The following is a 21,505-nucleotide window of genomic DNA, read 5'->3' on the forward strand; positions in this document are numbered from 1 at the left end:
GCTTGAATAAAGCGGAGAATGCATTAAACAGGAATCTTGTGGCTGCAGAGGCTAGCTGTGCTTTATGATAGCTGAAGTGCATTGCTTCAAAGTGGAAAAACTTGTACATCAGCAGACTTTCATCTCAAGCACCTTTCTCTTTTATTTTAATCTTAAAGAGCTTTGAGCACTCCCCATCCTTTTGTGTAACATCTACTAAAGTACCAGCGGAATCACCGTTTCTTTAAACTCTCGCTGTTCGCTCCGCTTCATCCTACCTCCCTTATCAATTAAGGTTTTTTTAAGAGAAATGGTAAATTCAGACCTTTGAAACCAAGGCATGTTCACTGTGCTGTGGTTTGTACACTTTTGTTCCGATATTTGAAAAGCAGATGTGCTTGACTGTAATAATACTGGTATATTTAAATATCACAGCCGTTATTCCCTTCTGACATAATGCAGGAATCCAAATGACAGATGAACATACGATTTTTTTTATTTTTATCAAGTCATTCAGGTCCAAAAAATTCTCCCCCCTAATTTCCCCCCTACTTTAATTTATGGGTGAATTATCCCTTTAACTGATAACAAGTTGTGACTTGCATCTTTTCACTCCTGCTTCATTACTAAAAATGTCTGTTTAATAGATCCTAAGTAACTAGTGCTCAAACAGATGGATGCCGATGTTTGCTGAAGTGCTAAAAGCAGCAGGTTTCACAGTAAGAGTTCTGTCTTTGCATCAGATCAGCCTATTCCTGTTTACCTTTTATTCTAATATGAGAGCCAGACCTCTCTATTCCTTGACTGCCGATGCCATGGATAACATTTATATATATTTATATAAACCTTTTTATATACTTGTAGCTCATCTTTACTGAGGTAGTAATGTTGCTTATATTAGCAAGCATAAGGACAGGATGGTTCTTTTGATGGATGGGTTGGCAGTGAAAGGACTGGAGAGAGAAAGAGAATAGTATGTTCAGACAGCCTCGGATTCAGGGTCTCGGGATGTTTAACCTTGTTTACCTGCTCACCGATTTTGTGGAGGATTGTTTTGGTTTTAAAGTGTGCACCGTCCGTCTTGCTTTCTAATATGGTGCAATGTTAGATCAGCAAAATTTCTCTTTCATTCTTAACAGTTCCTCCTCCTTTGCATTTTTATGACTATCACCCTGTTTCCCTCCATATACTACCGTTCAAAAGTTCAGAGTTGCTTTGGAGTTTTTGTTTTTTAAATTAAAAAAAAATTATCAACAGTGACAGTAAAGACTTATACATTGTTAAAAAAAACTGAGTTAAAACTTTTTTCGGTTTTTACATGGTTTTTAACTTATATTATGTAATATTATATAATGTATCTGTTTCCCCAAAATTAAGCAGAAATGTTTCTTGAGCTCCAAACCAGCATATTAGAATGATTTCAGCTAATATGCAGCTAAAAAAAAAAAAACAGGAATAAATTACATTAAAAAAAAAAAGTGTACAGATAAATTTTTTTTTTTTTTTTTTATAAATTGTCTATAAATCTTTTTCCCCACCCCTAATGTGTAGGGTAGCCCACAGGTTGTGTTTTCATAACTACACAGTGACCTGTAGTTTATTTATGGGTAGTGGAACAGGCAGCACATCATCAGCATACCTATCAAACTGAACCCAGAGCGGTCACAACTTGCACAACCATTTTTACCCCCCCTCTGTCACAAAAACCAACCCCAGACCAGCAGCCTGACCCCTGAGCGATTGTGGGGCTCAGTGTCTTGTGTAATGGACCAGGATTTGTTGTCACCACTTCTCCACATTCCTGCCTCACCCCTTTGTAGAGTTTAAACTGCGACCTTTGTGCTGGCAAACAAGGTACTTAACCATTAGGCTACCAGCGGCCTGGGCATTGAAATTAGGACTCACCTCGGAGTTTGTGCCTGCTAATGGCATGTGCTCGATATCGCTCGCTCGCTCTCTCTCTCGCTGTTACTTTATGGTAATGTGGCATTTCACTGTGGCTCTCTCGTTCAGCCAAAGGACAGAAACACTTTAGTTTCTATTTTTCATTGGCTCTTTTTTAAGTGCACACTAAAAGAGTGCTTTTAGGTGCGAGGGTTGAGAGTGTGTATGTGTGTGGAAAAAGACAGGCAAAAATAAAACAATCATGTATAATGCAGATTATCATTTACACTGAAGTTTATTTCTGATGTATATTCACATGGCGAGGGATGTATACTGTGTGAGCCTCGGAGAAGATTTAAATGAACGGCGTTCTTGTTCATGACCCATTTCTGGTTGAGTCGAGGATATTTAAATTTTTTAATTCCTGCTTTTACTTTAAACTACTCTCTTGCAGTCCAAGAATATTAAACATGCAGACATGCAGCCCTTTCACTCCAGAGAGCCAGAGAGAAATCCTTCCTGCTGTAGTGTGTTGAAAGGTGGAAGGAGAGACACTGGGTGAAAGCGATGGAAAAAGAGAAGGGTGAAGGAATATGAGTTTGTGCTCGGGTCAAGAAAGAAGATAGATTGAGTTCTGTAAATGTGGTTAATATACTTGCAGCTGTTGTGTCAGGCCATCTGGGACTCATTGCATGTATGAGAGAAAATATGTTGTGTTAAGGTTTCATCCTTACATGGCCCATGAGCTGCTGTTGTTTTGATCTGGGTGTTGCGTCACTCTTCAACCCCTCCCAGGATTTTGGGGCCCCATGAAACACACACACACACACACTCATGTTTGTTTTAGTGGTTTACGGGGACTCTCCATAGGCGTAATGGTTTTTATACTGTACAAACTGTATGTGCTATTGCCCTACACCAACCCTACACCTAAACCTACCCCTTACAGGAGACTGTCTGCATTTTTAGATTAAAAAAAAAAAAACACCATTTTAGTATGTTTTTTTTTAAGCCTTTTGTTTTATGGGGACATAAGCAGTGTCCTCATAAACCACCTTCAAATTGTAATACCTCTGTCATACCCATGTCATTATACAAATTTTGTCCCCGTAAACCACAAAAACCAGTACACACACACACACACACACAATCAGTATTGTAGGGCATTAGTTGCGCTTCATCAGAGAATGCTGCAAATCCATTGACTTCTATATGGATTGGTGTGTAGGGAAAAATCCAAAGGTTTGTAAGAGTGACATTCCATGTAACCCAAAAAAAAAATTACTCTTACGTATGCATCCAGCAGCCAATGAGAATTTCAGTGGGATTGGTCCAGTTGTCTTTTAGGGAATCCAATTTTGCTCTGTTCCCACTTGTTTTCAGGCTGACCTGGATCTTACACTTTCCTAGTTGTCAAACGCTCTGTCAGAGTTCTAGTGTGTAAGCACTAGTAATGCTGTGATCCCACTTTTATTTTTTTCTTGATACTCCTGTGAGACAGCTGACAACATGTCAGTGCTGAATTATGTCTAGCACAGAGTGCAACACATGCAGACTGTTTCTTTGCGTTTTCAGTCATTTTTCAATTTTAATGTACAAAAATTCAAGAAATTCTTTTTTTTTTTTTTTTTTTTTAATGCTGTTCTTTTGAGGTTTCTGTTTACTGTTTTAAAGTTTTCATGAATAAATTACATTTATAAAATATAATAAAATAGAAATTTTAAATAATTTACAGTGTTGCTGTATTTTAGATCAAATAAATGTATTCTTAGCTTCTTTTAAAAACATGATAATTTTTTACTGACCTCAGACTTTTGAACAGTAGTATTTGCACAGTGGAGAATGATTTTGAGAACAGCAGACTTGAATTCCAGCTCGTTTGTCAGTTAAGGCTATCATGTAACTCCAGAACATTTGGAACATAATGCACGATTAGTTGCACGGTTTTGGACAACCATGACTAAACTTAGTATTGGATTTTCATGCCTGGTGCTCATTCCATTTCAAAACGCCACCAACGTTCCATCACTTTTCCAGGTATCAGATCGGTGTGTCCCAAGGAATTACTCTTAATGTAGATAGTTCTTTTTGTCTAATGCACTCCTATGTTCCACAACAGGTGCGTGTTTGCTGCGCCATCTGGTTGTTTCAAACCCTAACTATTAGCTCATTTAGCTCACTAGGTTTTAAAGCACAGCCGCTATGTGTGAGGGAGGGAATGAGCGTGAGGGTAAACTGTGTGTGTGTGTGTAAGCGTGACAGGAATGGACATCCTGAGCTTAATCATGTTTTGGCAGCAGCAGTTTAACCTCATCTGGAGCTGCCAGCTATGAAAGAGTCTCTGTTTAAAAGATGTCACTGTGTTCATGTGAGTTCCTGTTACTGTGAAACTTAAAAATATTAGATTTTTCTCATGATGTTTGGCAACTGAATTTAGGGAGAAATGCACTGGAAATGCACTTTTCTCTCACTCAGCCTTTTCTGATCTGTTTGTCTTTTTTGTCTACCTGCAGAGATAACCAGAGTGAGGAAAGACATGTATAATGACACAGTGAACGGTCTGGTAGAGAAACACCCCCTGGAGTTACCAGAGCCAGTGGGACCTATCGTACATCTACAGGAGAAACTCTTCGTACCGGTCAAAGAGTATCCAGATGTAAGTCTCACACAAGCACTTTGAACATTTTTCTGTCTTGTGCTGCTGCTAGAATCAAGCACAGTGATTGACTGTTACTATAGTGACAGATGACTGACAGCTATAGTGTCTGATGAAATCTAGAGGTGAGAAGGTTTACTCCTGGTTCTCTAGCGGGGGAAACATGTCATTTGGGAGTAAATGAGGACTCTCTGTCATGAGCTAGTTCAGAAGTAGTAGTTTTTATCAGTCCCCTGCAGGGAACTAGGAATGGTGCCGGAATGCCACAGGCCATGTTCTAGTAGTAGAGTGGGATCTTTTTGGAGTGTGTTCTGCGTTAAAGAGAACTGTTTCCACCAGCGAACACATGATATAGCTTGACGTTTAGATGATCATGTTTGACTTTTCTCTCATATTCGCAGACAGAAACACACACACACTGGTGGCCCATATCACACAGGGAGCAATTTTGCTGCTTAATTCTTCTGCTAGGTGGACAAGGGAGAGGGGAAGAGAGAGAAAAAGGGGGTCAGCAGAGCATGAAATGCGTTTTCCCTCTGACGGCCCTGATAAAGGCCACCCCATCTGTCCCAGCGGACCACCACACACACACACACACACACACAAACCCCAGGTTACTCTCAGTTTGAAGCAGTTAATTATGATGGAGGCTGCTGCTCTGCTTATCTTTATTTTTTGCAGAATGTTTCTTTTTTAAATTGGCCTTTACTTTAAGCACTACCTGTAATGATTACTGCTTTACTTGAGAAAAATATTCACCTTTGTATGACCCGGAAAGCTGTACATTAAGTTAATTTTACTATGGATAAGGGGGTATTGTTAGGAATGATGCAAATTTGAGCGGGGGAGAACTTTAAAGTTTTGGTATTTTACTCTCACCAAGACCATTTTATCAAAAATACAGTAAAACAGAAAAATTGTGAAACATTATTATAGTTAGTTATTCTATTTTAATGTTGTCAAAATGTAGTTTATTCCTTTGATTCCTTTATAGATGTTTAAGAGTGTGTTCATGTGACTGTCTCAGAATAGCAGGAACAGCTACTGGAAAATATGGCTGACCGGTATAGAATGAACACCACAGCTCTGTCATGCCATGGAAAATATAGAGTGACTGTTTGTGTGTTTGAGCAAATGCAAGTAGGAGCACACACACACACACACCAGTGTACATAGAATCCCCAGCTGACCCCCTCAAATCTGTTTCTCTCTCACTGTGTTCCCTGCAAGTCTCGCCTCATTATTCTTCCCCCTGGTGGTTAGCATGAGTCACTGTTTCACAACACACACACACACACACACACACACACAGACGTTTCCACCCTTATGTTCTAAACATGCAGGGAAAGGAAGAATAATTGAGCAGGGAAACTCTAGCGTTCTCTTCAGTCACGGTCTCTCTGATTTGCTCTTTCGGGCAGGAGATTCAGCTCGGTCATCCAATCAGCATCTTGATTGAGAATAAAGTGTTCATGATTGGCGATTCAGAGGTGTTGATATTTAAATAATGATTTCTCAGTTGCCTTTCAGTCAGATGGAAGATATTTAATTGGTGTTTTATGACGTAAACTCGTTGTATATTAAACGCACTGCGGTTTGACACCTGATCTAGTTACAGTTCAGCTTTGCTTTACATTTTGAGCTCAATTCACAATTCAAGCATTTACACTGTAAAAGGTTATTTTAAAGTGAAGTCTAATGGTGGAGAGAGGTCTCGTTTGAAGTGCTGAGTGAGAAGGTAAAAGCAAGCAGGAAGAACTGCATGTAGGCTCATCCACCAAGGTCAGGCCCCTCGTTCCAGACTAAATGTCCGATTGCATGCTATTGCTTTGAGATTAAACGGAAAACAGTCACTGGTTTTAAAATAAACAGACCCAGTCCTGGGCTTTTCCATATGTGTGTGATTTTGTTTTCAGTATTTTCAAATTTTGTATTTTGTTTGTAACGTGCACAACCATATGCAGTGCAACATGATTTTTATGACTGTCCATATATTGAATAAATGCAAGGAAAAAATATGTATAACAGGAACACAATGTAGAAAATAGAAACATATATTCTATAAGTATTTTGAGCCTGAATCTAACACACACTCATGGGTAATTAGGTCTTCAGCACAGAACGTCCATTTCATAAAAATAGCTTGTCCTGCGAACGTAACCTGTTAGTTTACAAGCGTTTGTATCTGTGAGCACTTGTGCGGCCAATCAAAAGAATCTAACCTTAGATCAAACATCGGGGTCGACCCGCGACCTTCAAAACATCTTTGAATGCACTCAAGTAGCTGCCCTGTTTATGAACCTCTGTCTATATACAGTAACAGTCTTTCTCTCCAGAGCTTTTCAGATGGAATAGACTGACTGGGAAAAAAAAGATGGCTGACAGACCAGGTCTATCTGGAAGTGACAGTTTTCCTCCCCCTCTCTCTTGCTCTATCTTTGTCTTTCCTCTAGTGCTGCCAGTGAGTTTCAGCGAGACGTTTAGCTCCCTCTCTCCTTGGACAAAATCCTATTACATCACCTGTCGTCTACGTACTGCTTTCTGCTGTAATGTTGCGACGTGTGTGTTGCAGGCTGCACGCTGTTATGAAAATGTATGTCTGTGGTTTAGTGTCTGTGGCCACAGGGTTGTATAAATAATTCCAATTTATTTAGCTGGTTACATATTGTAATTTCGTTCACACGTTGCACAAACACCTGTATCAGTACACACAGACACATTTGCATCAGCACATATTGTTTGCACCGTTTCAGCTAAATTCTCTCTCTCACAACGGCATTATTCAGGCCATATGTGTGCAGTTGAAACATCTGATCTTTTCTGAGATTCAGGAAGTGGTCATCTTTGGATTCTGGCTCACTTAACACCAGCGACACAAATTTTCAGTTGCAATCAGCCCTCCGAAGCAACAAGCTATTAATAGAGTCATTGTTGAGCTGAGGACGGATGGGTATCCTGTCTAATGCTGGGATTGTTATTGAAGGTTTTTCATCGTGATTTTCTTCCCTGCCTGATGGAAGATGGGAGAGAAGGGTGGTGGGGCCCTTTGGGGGATGGAAAACGTGTTTTTTTTTTTTTTTTTTTTTTTTTGAGGCAATATTGAGCTTTGGTAGCTTGGATATCAGACTAAAGCCTCCAGTTTTAATTTGCAGGTTATTACTGGGGATTTTGAAGCCAAAGGACACCAATCGAGCCTCGCAAATGACACCGAGCCATTTCTGAAAAGCTCACTGATTGATCAGAGGAGGCCCGCACACAAGGACCCCCTCGTCACCGCTTTTCTGTAGATACGCGCCTCTTCATTTCCCTGACGTTCGTTCTTAATTGCTATTTGTACATGCAGATGTTTCAAATTTTCTGCGTGCTCTCAGAAGTGTAGCTTAAAAATTATAGCACCACTGCTCATTTGCAAAATTTTTAACGTCAGCTGTCCTGCAGAACGTTCTGGAATTGTTGGAAAAGCACCATGGTGTTGTCGCAATTTAGGCCTCGAAGGCTGTGTTTCAAACCTAATGGTAGAGATGTAATGGAACAAACTAAAACAAGCTACAGAAAGAATCATTAGTATTCAGCCTACCAACATGTTGGTTTCTCTAGTACCAAGATGGCAGCTTTGGCCATCATGGGTGTGTTCCGACATGCCTGTAATGCCCAAAAACATTTTTTATGTAGGCAGCTCACTAGGTTTTGAAACTAAGCCAGTGCGCGCGCGTGTGTGTGTGTGTGTGTCTGTCTGATGAATTTCAGAGACTGTAATTGGGGGCCTCCACAGACAGTCTTGGCAGGTGGACTAGAAGCCAACAACATCTTCAGGGATGCATATGAAATTGTGTGTGTGTGTCCAGTGCAGTGGGCTGACTCAGAGAGAGAGAGAGAGATTACATCCTCGCTGCCTCCTCTGCCCTGTTCAGCATGCTCGTGTTAATTCAGACACAAATTACATTTGGCTCTGAAAGAAAGAGGGCAGGACTGACAGTCAAAGCAAAGTGACGGAGGTTTCATCCACGGATTCTTCTCGAATCCATAAGTAAAGGCGCTTCCTATTAATAGTAACCATACCAATCACCTCTGTACAAATGTTGTTCCTTATCTGGATGTCATTTTATATATATATTAATTGCTTGTGTTTTTAGCATTCAATAAAAAAAATTAAGTACTTTTTCTACAATTACACTTTTGCTAACTTTTGTACTTGTTTGCTCTTGATATTGCGGTACTGTTAATATTGCTGACTCTCGAATGATAAATGGCTTATGCTTTTCCTCATTTGTAAGTCGCTTTGGATAAAAGCGTCTGTTAAATGATTAAATGGAAATGGAACTGTAGCTTTTAGTAACACTAGTCATCTGTTAAACCACCTGTTTACCGTACCACCACTGCGCTCATGTGGCTTTTGTTTGCTTATATTTTGTTATTGTGTGTCAGGACTAAATGCTGGGAGCTTACAAAGATTGATTTTGCTCCTGGTGTTTAGAGAGGATTAAACAAGAGAGAAAGAGAGGTAACTAGATGAAAAAAGATGATTTATATTAGGGATAACAGGCTGCCTCTAACACACACACACACACACACACACACACTCTCTCTTACTCTCTCTCTCTCTCATCCATCCATCTCTCATTCTCTTTAGAGAGAGTAATTACTTTGCTCTCAAAGGACTCGTGTCATAATGTTTCAGATTGGATTTTCTGCCCTCCAAATTATTACACACACACACAGAGAGAGAGAAGGAGAGTTAGGGATATAGAAGTCTAATTTGGATTGGCTATAAGGTTTGGACTGTTGGAATGCTGTTTTGCAACTTCAGTTTGGATGACTACATTTGGAATTGTCTTGTGTGATTTGCATGTGCATTTGTTTGTTGGCCTCATCAGAAATCTCTGAGAAAACCCTTGATCTGTCACACAAACAATCCCATGTGCTGGTATTGTGTGTTTTTTTTTTTTGTTTTTTTTAATAAGCTGCAAGTCAGTTGTTAGTTTTTTAAGCTTTAAAACTGCTAAAGGCTAGAATTTTCCAATGCTGACATCCAATCTGAGGCTATCAAACACATTTGATATTTTGAGCCGGTTTTAGAACACGCATTGTGTCGTGCATCTCCTAGCAATGAGGCACAGGTTTCTGCTCGAGTTTCTTGTTCAGAACATCTACAAGTGGTAGTGTGATCCTCAGTTGTTCAGTGTGTGACACCTAATTTTTCTCTATATCCATGTACATGTATAATGCTTACTGTTGATACTTCTGAGTATTGTAGTGTATTGCAACCTTAACCTATGAGTTTAACAATTTCTGAAAAAAACGACTGGCTCATAAGAGTCATTAGTTTTTTGTGGGCAGCCAGCAAGTACAGCTCAGTAAAAAGATATGTTGTCTATTTATTGTCTTTATATTATTATGTGGCACCCAAGCCTTTCTCTTATCACATTCAATTTAGACTGCAAGTTCACTACTTGGCTAAAATTTTATTTGACCTTGGCGCTGTATATTCAGTAGCAACACAGGTAAACCTTTCAGAGTGTTTTAAAAGACTCTTCCTTTAAATCAATAGAAGAATTGAGAGGGACATCCTTGAATTGTTAAGTCAGTCTATTGGCTTTGACCTTTTAATAAAAAAAAAAAAAAAAAAGACCAGTTCTAAACACAAACCAGATTCCATTCCCAACCTGACTCAGCTGCCCATGGAGATGAAACTGTTTCTCAGCTCTGCCACACCACACGCTTGCTTAACACAGGTTAATTAGTAATTAGCAAGGGCATCCGATAGGTTATCTCTGCTTCTCCCTCTCTCTAGCTCACTCTCCCACACTCAGTTTCTCTATCTCGGTTTCTCTCTAGATATGTGGCATATAGATTAATTGAATGATATGATGAAACTTTTGAGATTTTATTTTTTATGATGAAATAATACAGAAAACCAAGCAGACACTGCAGAGACAGCAGCAGAATGATCATAGATTGTAATGTTTTCCTCCTTCCCTCTGGAGGATTGAACTAAATGTGATGCAGAGTGCGATACAAAATGCAAATATGCGGGAGAGAGAGCAAGGTGGTGTACAGGGATGACTAAGGTAAGAAATGAAGTGCTGAATAGAGAGGATGTGTAAAGCTGCAGAGGAAGAGGGAGGTGAGGCAGAGGTGATGCTGTGTGCTGACACCTGTTTACAGAACCAACTGAAAAATAGAGGACAGAGCAGAATACAGAAGTGATGTGGTGAGAGAGAAGACTGTTTTCTGACGCTTTTTTTTTTTAATTTATTTTTTATTTTTTACAACTCTGGTGACAGATGTGCTTACACTGTGGCGAGCAGATTGTTATTTCAGTGTGTGTGTGTGTGTGTGTGTGTGTGTGAAGAGCGTGTCTTGTATCACTCCACTGGGAGGCCGCAGTTGGATGCATTACCTCCGATTTTCTTTTCCAACTCGCTGGATTAGCTGTTTTCAGCACTCTTCCTCCTCTCCACATGAGCCCTCTCCCTGTTTTCTTGGTGTTGTCCAGAACTGAATGGAACCTCAACTAGTACAGCGTTTAATGCAGTATTGTACTTTCCTCTCCTCTCTTTTTTCCATCTGCCCTCAACTGACAACAGAATGTAAACAAATAGGGCTGATTCTCAAGTTCTGCTAAATTAACTTACTCAGTTGCTTTGTTTGGTCCCTGTTGTTCATTTTTTTTATATTAATATTTTTGTAACATACCAAGTTAGAAGATCCCTGTGTAATTTACAGCATTCACTGAGAGACCGTTTCTTTCACAAGTTAGCTAAATGGGTGTTAGAACTGAAGTATACCCAAAATGACACAGAATTGAATTGAAATTTAAATCATCCAAGAGATCCAATAAAAAAGGGCCAGGTCTATGCCACAAAATAGTCGGAAATCTGACAGTGTTACCAAAGAGAAGTCTGTCACCAAATCTAGTCAAGACATTTTTGTTAAAAATTACAAAGTATTTGTTTAATGAAACAAGCATGGATCAATTGTTCACAATAGGATCAACAACATGCATTTTGAAAATAGTGTTTCTGTAGTGCCTCGGTTTGTGTGTGTGGAGAGTCAGCTTGAGGTATATGGAGTCAATGTTCAATATTTTTATAGTAGAAATGTTGGGCTTTTCTGAACTTTTAAGATCAATGTTTGAGTTGTCAGCATGGAACTATACAAGCTTATTTGGGGTGTTGTTTTTGACCTTTTGACCTTGTGAGTTGATTTGTTATCTGTCAACACCTACAGGTTGATTTGAATAAACGCTGACAGGTGCAGTCTGATTGGTGTGAATGCTGACTGCCTGCATTTTCATTGGTCATGGAGAAGCAAAGAGTGCCTGAATACACCCTGTCAAATGACCTTATTTAGAAACACACACCCCAGGCAGACACAGCCTATGGTTAAACCAAGCAAACTGATCACAATCGCACATTCTATTCTGTGATCTTCAGCACTTGAGCTTTTAAACTTTGACCTTCACACATCTTGAAATTACGGTTGGAGTTTCGACTGCCCTTCAATCCTTTTCCATCCCAGATGAGAAGTGACAGAATTTTTCGTAATCCCATTTTCCTCTCTTTCTGCTGGTCATCTTTTCTCAGAACAGATGTGTGTTCTTGGTGATGCCTTTACCAGTAAGTGTTAAACTTTCTGTAATAAAGGGTTGTGACCTTACGAGCGGGGTGGAGTGATTGTGATGGAGGAGAGCAAGGTAGAAGGAGAGAGAAGGGAGCGGGTGGGTAGGAGGTATAATGTTGCGTTAGCTTTGCTGCTCGTTTGTCTCTGTCAGGTCCCTCGGCTACGTCCCTGAACTGCTCAACTCTCCGCTTGCTCTCACATTTAGGCTGTTCTGTTATACATCCCTACAGCTTAACACTGACACCCTCGCACACACACTCCCGTGCACAGCATATAGATTTTTCAGTTATGTGGGCATGTTACCAAGGTTCACGGTGACGTAACGAAATAGCAGCTGAAGGACATTGATTCTCTCTTTACCCTCTGTTAGGACCCCTGTTCATCAAATCAAACAACTAATTTAAATTATTCTGAACTCTGAATGGTGTGTGTGTGTGTGTGTGTGTGTATTATATTTTTGGCTAAATTGTGTCTTTTAGAACCTTGGCAGAATTGTAGTAGTTTCCTCACTACAAAAAGTTTTGAAAACAGCAACAGTCTAACTAGAATGACACAACAAAAGTACATCGCTCCCATTATGCTCAACAAAGCTGTCTACACAAGAAGCATCTGAGTCTGTGATGTGACACGTGAACTCCCTGTGCATATTTTTCATGGGTTGCAGTGCTATTCTAGTCAATTTCTTTCCTGCATCTGTCTGAAAAAAAACAAAAAACATTTGTTTGAATTGAGAGATATGTGTGAATAGGATGCTGTGAGGACAATTTCATTTAACTTGTGTAAATGACTGCAGCGGTCAAGTTGTTTTTCTGTCTGTCTGGTGTGTCTGGATTTTATTAGATTTTCCTTGTTGGTGAAATGACTAAATGAGCTGATGTGTGTCTCTCACACACACAGACACACACACACACACACACACACACACACACACACACACACACAGAGCCCTGTTTTTAGTGGCAGACGTTTGTGTGGCGGCAGGGTGGAATTTTCCAGGCTTTTTGCGGTTGATCTCTGCCCCTCTCCGACTCTCTTGCAAACACGAGTGCCACCATATAGTCAAAACATTCTCTCATGTTGTCGTCTAAAAACGCTAGTATTTCTCTCTCCTTCTCCTGTATCATTCCCCTCATGCCTCCCTTTCTCCCTCTACAGGAAGTAAAATGGTGGCATCTCCTCCAGGCTGTAATTACTGTCTGGTTCCAGTATTCAAAGTGAGCAATTTCCCCCACCGCATCAGGCCGCTGCTCTCTGCCATGTCCAATCAACATCAACACACACATACGCACAGAGGAGAATCCGCTCTCATCTGCATGGAGGGCGAGATCGTGCAGGTGTGCTCCTGTGGAAGAGAGGGAGTGATGGAAGTTCTGATGCTAACTGATCATCCTGACACGTCGTGTTGTTGCATATGTATTTTCGCTGCTGTTTTAGCACCGTCTGATTTGTTTACAGTGTGCGTGACGGTGACGACAGGGACAGTCAGCGCACATGTTCACCTAAGGCATTGTCACTTCTGGCTGTCTTATGATGATGGTGACGCATGATGTGGCGTGCAGTGCTGCTGCTTCAGTACACCGTTTTACATGTGTCTCCTGCTCGGCGTCTCACGAGAGCATTTGGAATGTGTGTGTAGAACTCCAGCGGTTCTGATCCACCTACACAGTCAGAGCTGTCGGATTACGCTGCGTCATCTGTGTTGAAACAATAAGCCGTTAGAGAGAAACAGCATTGTTTTCCTGTTTATCCAGGCAGGTCCTTGGGTTTGACTAATCGTGAGTCAGTCTTTTGAGTTCCTTTCTGATGATCTTATTGCCCACTGTAAAGTCTTAAGAGTGACGACTGCCATTAATTTTGGCTATTGAATCCTGTACGGAGTGTTGGTTCTTGACGCAGTAGCATAAAGATTTTAACAAGAAACATGGCAAAAGTTAAAGCTGTTAGCTGTTAGATAACCTAGCTAATAGTAGCGACCGGAAAAGAATTGTCCAAAGATTTGTTTGTTTTTCTAAACCCGTTTAATCCCATGGTCTACTTTGAGAAGGAAAAATGTAGTTACAGTGAGGAAAATAAGTATTTGAACACCCTGCTATTTTGCAAGTTCTCCCACTTAGAAATCATGGAGGGGTCTGAAATTGTCATCGTAGGTGCATGTCCACTGTGAGAGACATAATCTAAAAAAAAAATCCAGAAATCACAATGTATGATTTTTAACTATTTATTTGTATGATACAGCTGCAAATAAGTATTTGAACACCTGAGAAAATCAATGTTAATATTTGGTACAGTAGCCTTTGTTTGCAATTACAGAGGTCAAAGCGTTTCCTGTAGTTTTCACCAGGTTTGCACACACTGCAGGAGGGATTTTGGCCCACTCCTCCACACAGATCTTCTCTAGATCAGTCAGGTTTCTGGCCTGTCGCTGAGAAACACGGAGTTTGAGCTCCCTCAAAGATTCTCTATTGGGTTTAGGTCTGGAGACTGGCTAGGCCACGCCAGAACCTTGATATGCTTCTTACAGAGCCACTCCTTGGTTATCCTGGCTGTGTGCTTGGTCATTGTCATGTTGGAAGACCCAGCCTCGACCCATCTTCAATGCTCTAACTGAGGGAAGGAGGTTGTTCCCCAAAATCTCGCAATACATGGCCCCGGTCATCCTCTCCTTAATACAGTGCAGTCGCCCTGTCCCATGTGCAGAAAAACACCCCAAAGCATGATGCTACCACCCCATGCTTCACAGTAGGGATGGTGTTCTTGGGATGGTACTCATCATTCTTCTTCCTCCAAACACGTTTAGTGGAATTATGACCAAAAGTTCTATTTTGGTCTCATCTGACCTCATGACTTTCTCCCATGACTCCTCTGGATCATCCAAATGGTCATTGGCAAACTTAAGTCGGGCCTGGACATGTGCTGGTTTAAGCAGGGGAACCTTCCGTGCCATGCATGATTTCAAACCATGACGTCTTAGTGTATTACCAACAGTAACCTTGGAAGCGGTGGTCCCAGCTCTTTTCAGGTCATTGACCAGCTCCTCCCGTGTAGTTCTGGGCTGATTTCTCACCTTTCTTAGGATCATTGAGACCCCACGGTGAGATCTTGCATGGAGCCCCAGTCCGAGGGAGATTGACAGTCATGTTTAGCTTCTTCCATTTTCTAATGATTGCTCCAACAGTGGACCTTTTTCACCAAGCTGCTTGGCAATTTCCCGTAGCCCTTTCCAGCCTTGTGGAGGTGTACAATTTTGTCTCTAGTGTCTTTGGACAGCTCTTTGGTCTTAGCCATGTTAGTAGTTGGATTCTTACTGATTGTATGGGGTGGACAGGTGTCTTTATGCAGCTAACGACCTCAAACAGGTGCATCTAATTTAGGATAATAAATGGAGTGGAGGTGGACATTTTAAAGGCAGACTAACAGGTCTTTGAGGGTCAGAATTCTAGCTGATAGACAGGTGTTCAAATACTTATTTGCAGCTGTATCATACAAATAAATAGTTAAAAAAATCATACATTGTGATTTCTGGATTTTTTTTTTTAGATTATGTCTCTCACAGTGGACATGCACCTACGATGACAATTTCAGACCCCTCCATGATTTCTAAGTGGGAGAACTTGCAAAATAGCAGGGTGTTCAAATACTTATTTTCCTCACTGTATATATGTTAGTTGGTAAAGTTGTCAATCAATATATTGTCAACAGGTATATATTCCTAATATAATGCAGATGCACTATTGTAAGTTTGGGATTGATTAGAATTTTATATATTTTATTGATTTTGAAAAATATTTTTTATACTGCAAGGATGCATTCAGTTGATCAAAATTGATAGTAAAAATATTTGTAATGTTAAAAAAATATACTTTTTTATTCAAAGAATCCGGATAAAATTATTAGAAGCATATTATAATTTGTAATTTCATAGTGTTACTGTTTTTACTGTATTTTTGATTAAATAAACGGTCTAGGTGAGCAGAAGTCTTTCACAAACATTACAAAAAAAACGTACTGACTTTTGAACGGTAGTGTATATCTACCACATTTTGTGTATACAGAGGGTCTGTTGTTAATTTATTCATAAACCGTTTTAACAATGTAAACAAAATCTGCAGTTTTTTAATAGGACTCATGTCATCAAAGTATTTCTAAATTTAAATTTTTTTTTAATCCAAATGCATCCAATACATAAAATTTAAATGTGTAAAAGTCATTTCAGTTCTAAACATACATTGCGTATTTATATTTATTAGGGATGGGACGATACACCTACCTCCCGATTCGATACTATCACAATACTTGGGTGCCTATACGTTATGTATTTAATATTTTATATAAATATAACAACTGTATTTGGTTACCATGATTTGAACAACTCGCGATAAATATGTAATGAAATGAATGAGGCATTTATATAGCGCTTTATTGTGTATTGCAATACACCCAAAGCGCTTTACAATCATATGGGGGGGTCTCTCCTCAACCACCACCAGTGTGCAGCATCCACTTGGATTATGTGACGGCAGCCACAGGACAACGGCGCCAGTGCGCTCACCACACACCCGCTACATGTGGAGAGGAGAGAGAGAGCCAATCAAGTGGATGGGGATTATTAGGAGGCCATGATTGATAAGGGCCAGTGGAGGGAATCTTGCCAGGACACCAGGGTTACACCCCTACTCTTTACGATGAGTGTCATGGGATTTTTTTTAATGACCACAGAGAGTCAGGACCTCGGTTTAACGTCTCATTCGAAAGACGGATTAATTATATAAATGTACCTCTGAAGGTTCTGACTGTCTACAGAAATGATTCGATGGCATTTTGTTTTCATCGTTGCTCAATGTAATACCTAAAGGAACTGTTCTTAATCGCAATACTGCTTTGTCCACAGAGTTTATGGGAAGCAGCTGTAATTCAGCTTTTCTATAAGCGACATCTAGTGTCAGAGTGGATTTACAGATTCATATATTTATATTCTGCCTGTGCGCAGTTTCTGTCTGGCTAAAAACAGACCGCATTTGCATGCCCTGCTGTAAATATTGAGGAAAAACAAGCTCATGTGGATTCTACACATTTAAACAATTCAGATAAGTTATCTAGAATTATTTATGGAGCAGATAAAATACATATAATCATTTAATAATCAATTATCATTTTGACTTAACCCTTTTCTTTATTTAAAGGCTGAGATGAGGTTCATCTTTATATGAAACTTTTTCAAAGCTTTATTTGTCAATTTGTTATTTAAAATCCGAACATCATTGGTAGTTTTAGTGATTATGCAAACAGTCATTTTATTTGTTTGTTGATTTTGAAATATAAAACTTGGTGAATTGATTTATTTGTCTGTACTTTTTGAACATTTCCTGCGCATTGTAATAATATCGTGATAATCCTGATTACCGTGATAAGGAATTTTCATATTTGATTTGTAAGAATTTCGGCTTCAAGTATTGTGATTCGATATTACAATTTATGACGTCATTTAATGTAGCAGCACTGTGCACGCAGAACGATCGTTGTATGACAAAGCACCGCGAGAGCTACAGTGAGCAGACGGCTCCCACTGATCTATATATAATGATGGCTCCGCATGCTTCGAATCGCTCTCGCGGTACTTTGATGTCATACAATTATCGTTTTTCTCCTACCCCTAATATTTATGTATATTTATTTGGCAGTCAGTACCTGAACTTTTTGTGAGTGATAGAATGTGGTTTTAACACTCATAAATAACCAAACTCTGTGCATGCAGAACTGGATTAAGCATCTGGAAGAGGAGCGACGACTGTATTAAGCTCCAGTGTGTATGTGGCCTCTATTCATACAGGACAGGATTAAGCACGTACAAGAAGACTGACTCTCTGTCTTTACCCTGAGTCAGAAGTGAACCTGATAGAGAGTGGGGAAAAAAGTGGATTTTATTTTATTATTTTTATTTGGAGCAGTGCTGTCGGAGAGGCGCTGTAAAGCTGGGAGGATTACGGAGGTAAATAAAGCGTGCTCTCAGACAAAGCCCCAGAGCACAGAATCAGGGACAAGGGCCACGATAAGACCCCCTCCCCTTCTTTAATTCCCCCCCCCGTTGTTTCATTTCTTATTTACATTACATACAGCCGGCTTTTCCCCTTTCCGTGCCTCGGAGCATGATAACAGAAAGAGAGAATTATGAAGGACATAAAAAATGAAGAGCAGGAAGGAGGAAAAGCAAGAAAGAGGCTTTACAGCGCTGCTTAGCATTCTGTTTGGCAAGCATGAGCTTGACAATGTTTTTGAGTTCTCGTTTTTCTATCTGACTTCTTGATTCGTTGTAGCCGTAGCTTATAAACGGCTGCCAGAGGAGGAAGTGATTAGCCGCCTGGTCAGCTGAGGTATTTACGTCAGTCGTTGATTTATTTTTTTGAATTTAAGTTGAAAAAGTGCCTTGACACTTGCTTGTCAGAAGCTACACTGGAGCTAATTGAATTATTAGTGTGGGAGAGAGAGGTTTTTGTGTCTGTTGCTTGAAATAAACAATTGCACACCATGCTCACAATATCAGGCAGAGAATTCTGAGGATTTTATAGTGCAGCTATTTGAATTATTGTCTTTTTGTTTTTGTTTTTTTTCCTTCCAAACGTCATTCCACTACATACAGATTCTCTCCAGTGAACTTTCTGTGGGAGAATTGTCACGTTCTTCTCTTTTCACAAATGATATACAGAATAACGGTTTCAGTCACAATTTACTTTCATTGTATGGAAGTTGCAATTAAACTAATTGACTCCTTTTATGTTTCTATTAAAGTCATAGCCTATAGTTTTGGAACATGGGAAGGTGATTTCAAGTGTTTATTTAAATTTAAGTGTGACCCACTTCTTAGTGACTTTATCAGTATTGTGTATACACAGCACCCTGTTTTCAATAAAAGATGCTCTGAGTTTCTGAAGGCTTTCTAATCTCCCCCTCTTTGTTTTGTTTTTCCAGTATAATTTTGTTGGGAGAATTCTTGGCCCTCGTGGACTCACAGCAAAGCAGCTGGAGGCAGAGACTGGCTGCAAGATCATGGTTAGAGGGAGGAGCTCCATGAGAGACCGAAAGAAGGTGAGACATGCGACAAAACGTTAGTTTTTGATAGAAGATATAGACGTACATTTACTGATATTAACAAAAATAACATCTGTAAAAAATAACTAACACCTAATTTATACAGGGTAAATTTAAATTGAGTATTGTGCCCTAATTTATACATGAGCCATGTTTCAAACTGGTTCTCACAGCAAGACCATCACTGGTCAAATTCGCTGCATGTTGTCCTGATCTGCACTGTCCATATGGGCATATGATTTGTCCATGCTGTGTGGTTAAGTTTGTGATTTGATTTTGATTTGTGTGTAAAAATGGTAGCACATAATAAAAAAAAAAAAAAAAGTGGGGCACCAGCACAACTTGTGACAAAATTGTTGCACCAGCAGGACATGTCGAACCAGCTTGGACAAATGTGACCACTTAGTCACAATTTGGAGCTTTCTCAACCCCTCTTCCTCCTTCACAGACAGTGTTCTGCTGACGTTTGCCATTTGGATCCAGTTTGTCCCTAATGAGCCAATTCACTCATTTGTTCTCTCCAATGACTTTCTTTTCCTATCTCCTGGTTAGCTCGCACGGCTCCGGCTGAGGCCCAGTTCTATTTCAGGACTGGCTGTGGTGGTGTGGGTGTCAAAGAGAACAAAAGCACATGGTAGACGTTAGGGCTGGGTAAAAAATATAGATATCTCGATATTAATCAATTCTCATTTTTACAGAACGATATCGATTCTTAAATTCCAAGAATCAATTAGTCTAGCCTGTTTTCAGTTAATGGACGGAACGTTAAAAGGCACTTCCCATCCAATATATCGTAGTAAGCATTGTGCTTTGGTACTTTTAAAATGAAACGGTCTCATATTTCAAATTCTGTGCATTGTATTGCAGTATTCAAACAATAAATGCCATTTTGGCGCTGTTTAATGTGGAATGACAGATCTCTGTAGCGCCTCAGTTCAACAGACGCAGCAACGCAAGGCACACGTGAACCGATCATCTCCTCCACATTAATACCAGTTTCAGCACAAAATAAACAAACTAAACATCCGAAGATAAGTTAAAAGAGAGAGTACAACTTTGCAATCCGTATCCTGTCTCATGTAATCACTCAATCAGTGTTTCATCCGCGTAAAGACATCAATATAACGGCTTGTAAGCAATGTCATGTAACGTTACATTTGCCTCAGAAAAACATATTTGGTGACCATAAACTCATTAGTCAGCTAGAAAAATAAACTGTTGAGAGGAGCATTTTGCTAAATATATGCACCATATAATTAATGATGGCTATCGTTTACATTTTATCAATACCGATACCGTTTACTTATCGATGCTATTTGGTGCAAAAAGATATGATGTGAAAAGTTGTTGAAAATTTCAAGTTATTTTATTACTGCTGAACTTTAGCAACTATATTAAAGTTCTTCAGTCAAGAGCAGTGAGTTATTTTTCTCTTTCTGTTTTATTTTATTAACATTAAAGGAATAGTTCACACTATTTCATAAATGAAAATTGTCATCATTTACTCACTCGTTGTTTAAAACCTGAATGAGTTGCTTTCTTCTGTTGAACATAAGTTATTTTGAAGAATGTGGGAAACCATAACCAAACCAGCATTTGCGACCATTTTTTGAGAATGTGCGAGTAAAAATTTGACGTGGTTGCACGTGTGCGAGTGCGTGGTCTGCGCAGCTCCAAAGCGTCTGCTTCATACAGCGTGCGCTGCCGAGCCGCGGCACATTGTAGCAGGAGTCAGATTTCACTGATCACATGAAGAGGCGCTTTCAGTGCGAGTTTCAGGTGTAGAGCCTGGTTTATACTCGCTGCATTAGCACGAGTGTGAAGGTGCGCGCAGTGGACGGAGCGCAATAGAGGATTTGGTTTTCAAGCTAAAGTAAAAGGCCGCTTAAACCAGAGAAGGTGAACATGTTGGTATTCTTGTAGAAAAAAAAAAACCATGCGAGTCCTGTCAGTGACAGCCAGTTTAGTTTTACTTTACAATTTGTTTTAGTTTTGAAAAGCTTGTTATCTTCGCTGTTTACCTCAAGTTACCTATGGAGGCTTTCTTTAATTTTTTTTAATATTATTATTTATTGGATTCCTCAGTGTTTGCTAAACATTCTGTCATTTATTTGTCGGTATATAATACAGCATGTGATGTTTCCTATGCCATGCCTCGTCTTATTCGTTTTTGTTAATATGTTATGCAATCTAGTTTGTTAGCCTACTGTTTTATTATTGTTGTGCTTTTTAATTAAGAATAACAATGAATCCATATTTTGTTTTATTCTTAAAAAGTGA

At 39.6% G+C, this 21,505-nt stretch overlaps 1 protein-coding gene across 8 annotated transcripts in view; it reads left to right on the forward strand.

Annotated features, from left to right (window-relative positions):
• Positions 1–21,505, forward strand: part of qkia (QKI, KH domain containing, RNA binding a) — a 125,824-nt gene that overhangs the window by 15,191 nt on the left and 89,128 nt on the right. For all 8 annotated transcript variants that reach the window (XM_058749164.1, XM_058749168.1, XM_058749163.1 and 5 more), the window contains exons 2-3: positions 4,377–4,519; positions 19,106–19,222. In XM_058749164.1, the coding sequence (XP_058605147.1) occupies positions 4,377–4,519; positions 19,106–19,222 (260 nt within the window). The remainder of the gene's footprint in view (positions 1–4,376; positions 4,520–19,105; positions 19,223–21,505) is intronic.

Source organism: Onychostoma macrolepis, chromosome 17, assembly GCF_012432095.1.
Source record: "Onychostoma macrolepis isolate SWU-2019 chromosome 17, ASM1243209v1, whole genome shotgun sequence".
Taxonomy (NCBI): domain Eukaryota; kingdom Metazoa; phylum Chordata; class Actinopteri; order Cypriniformes; family Cyprinidae; genus Onychostoma; species Onychostoma macrolepis.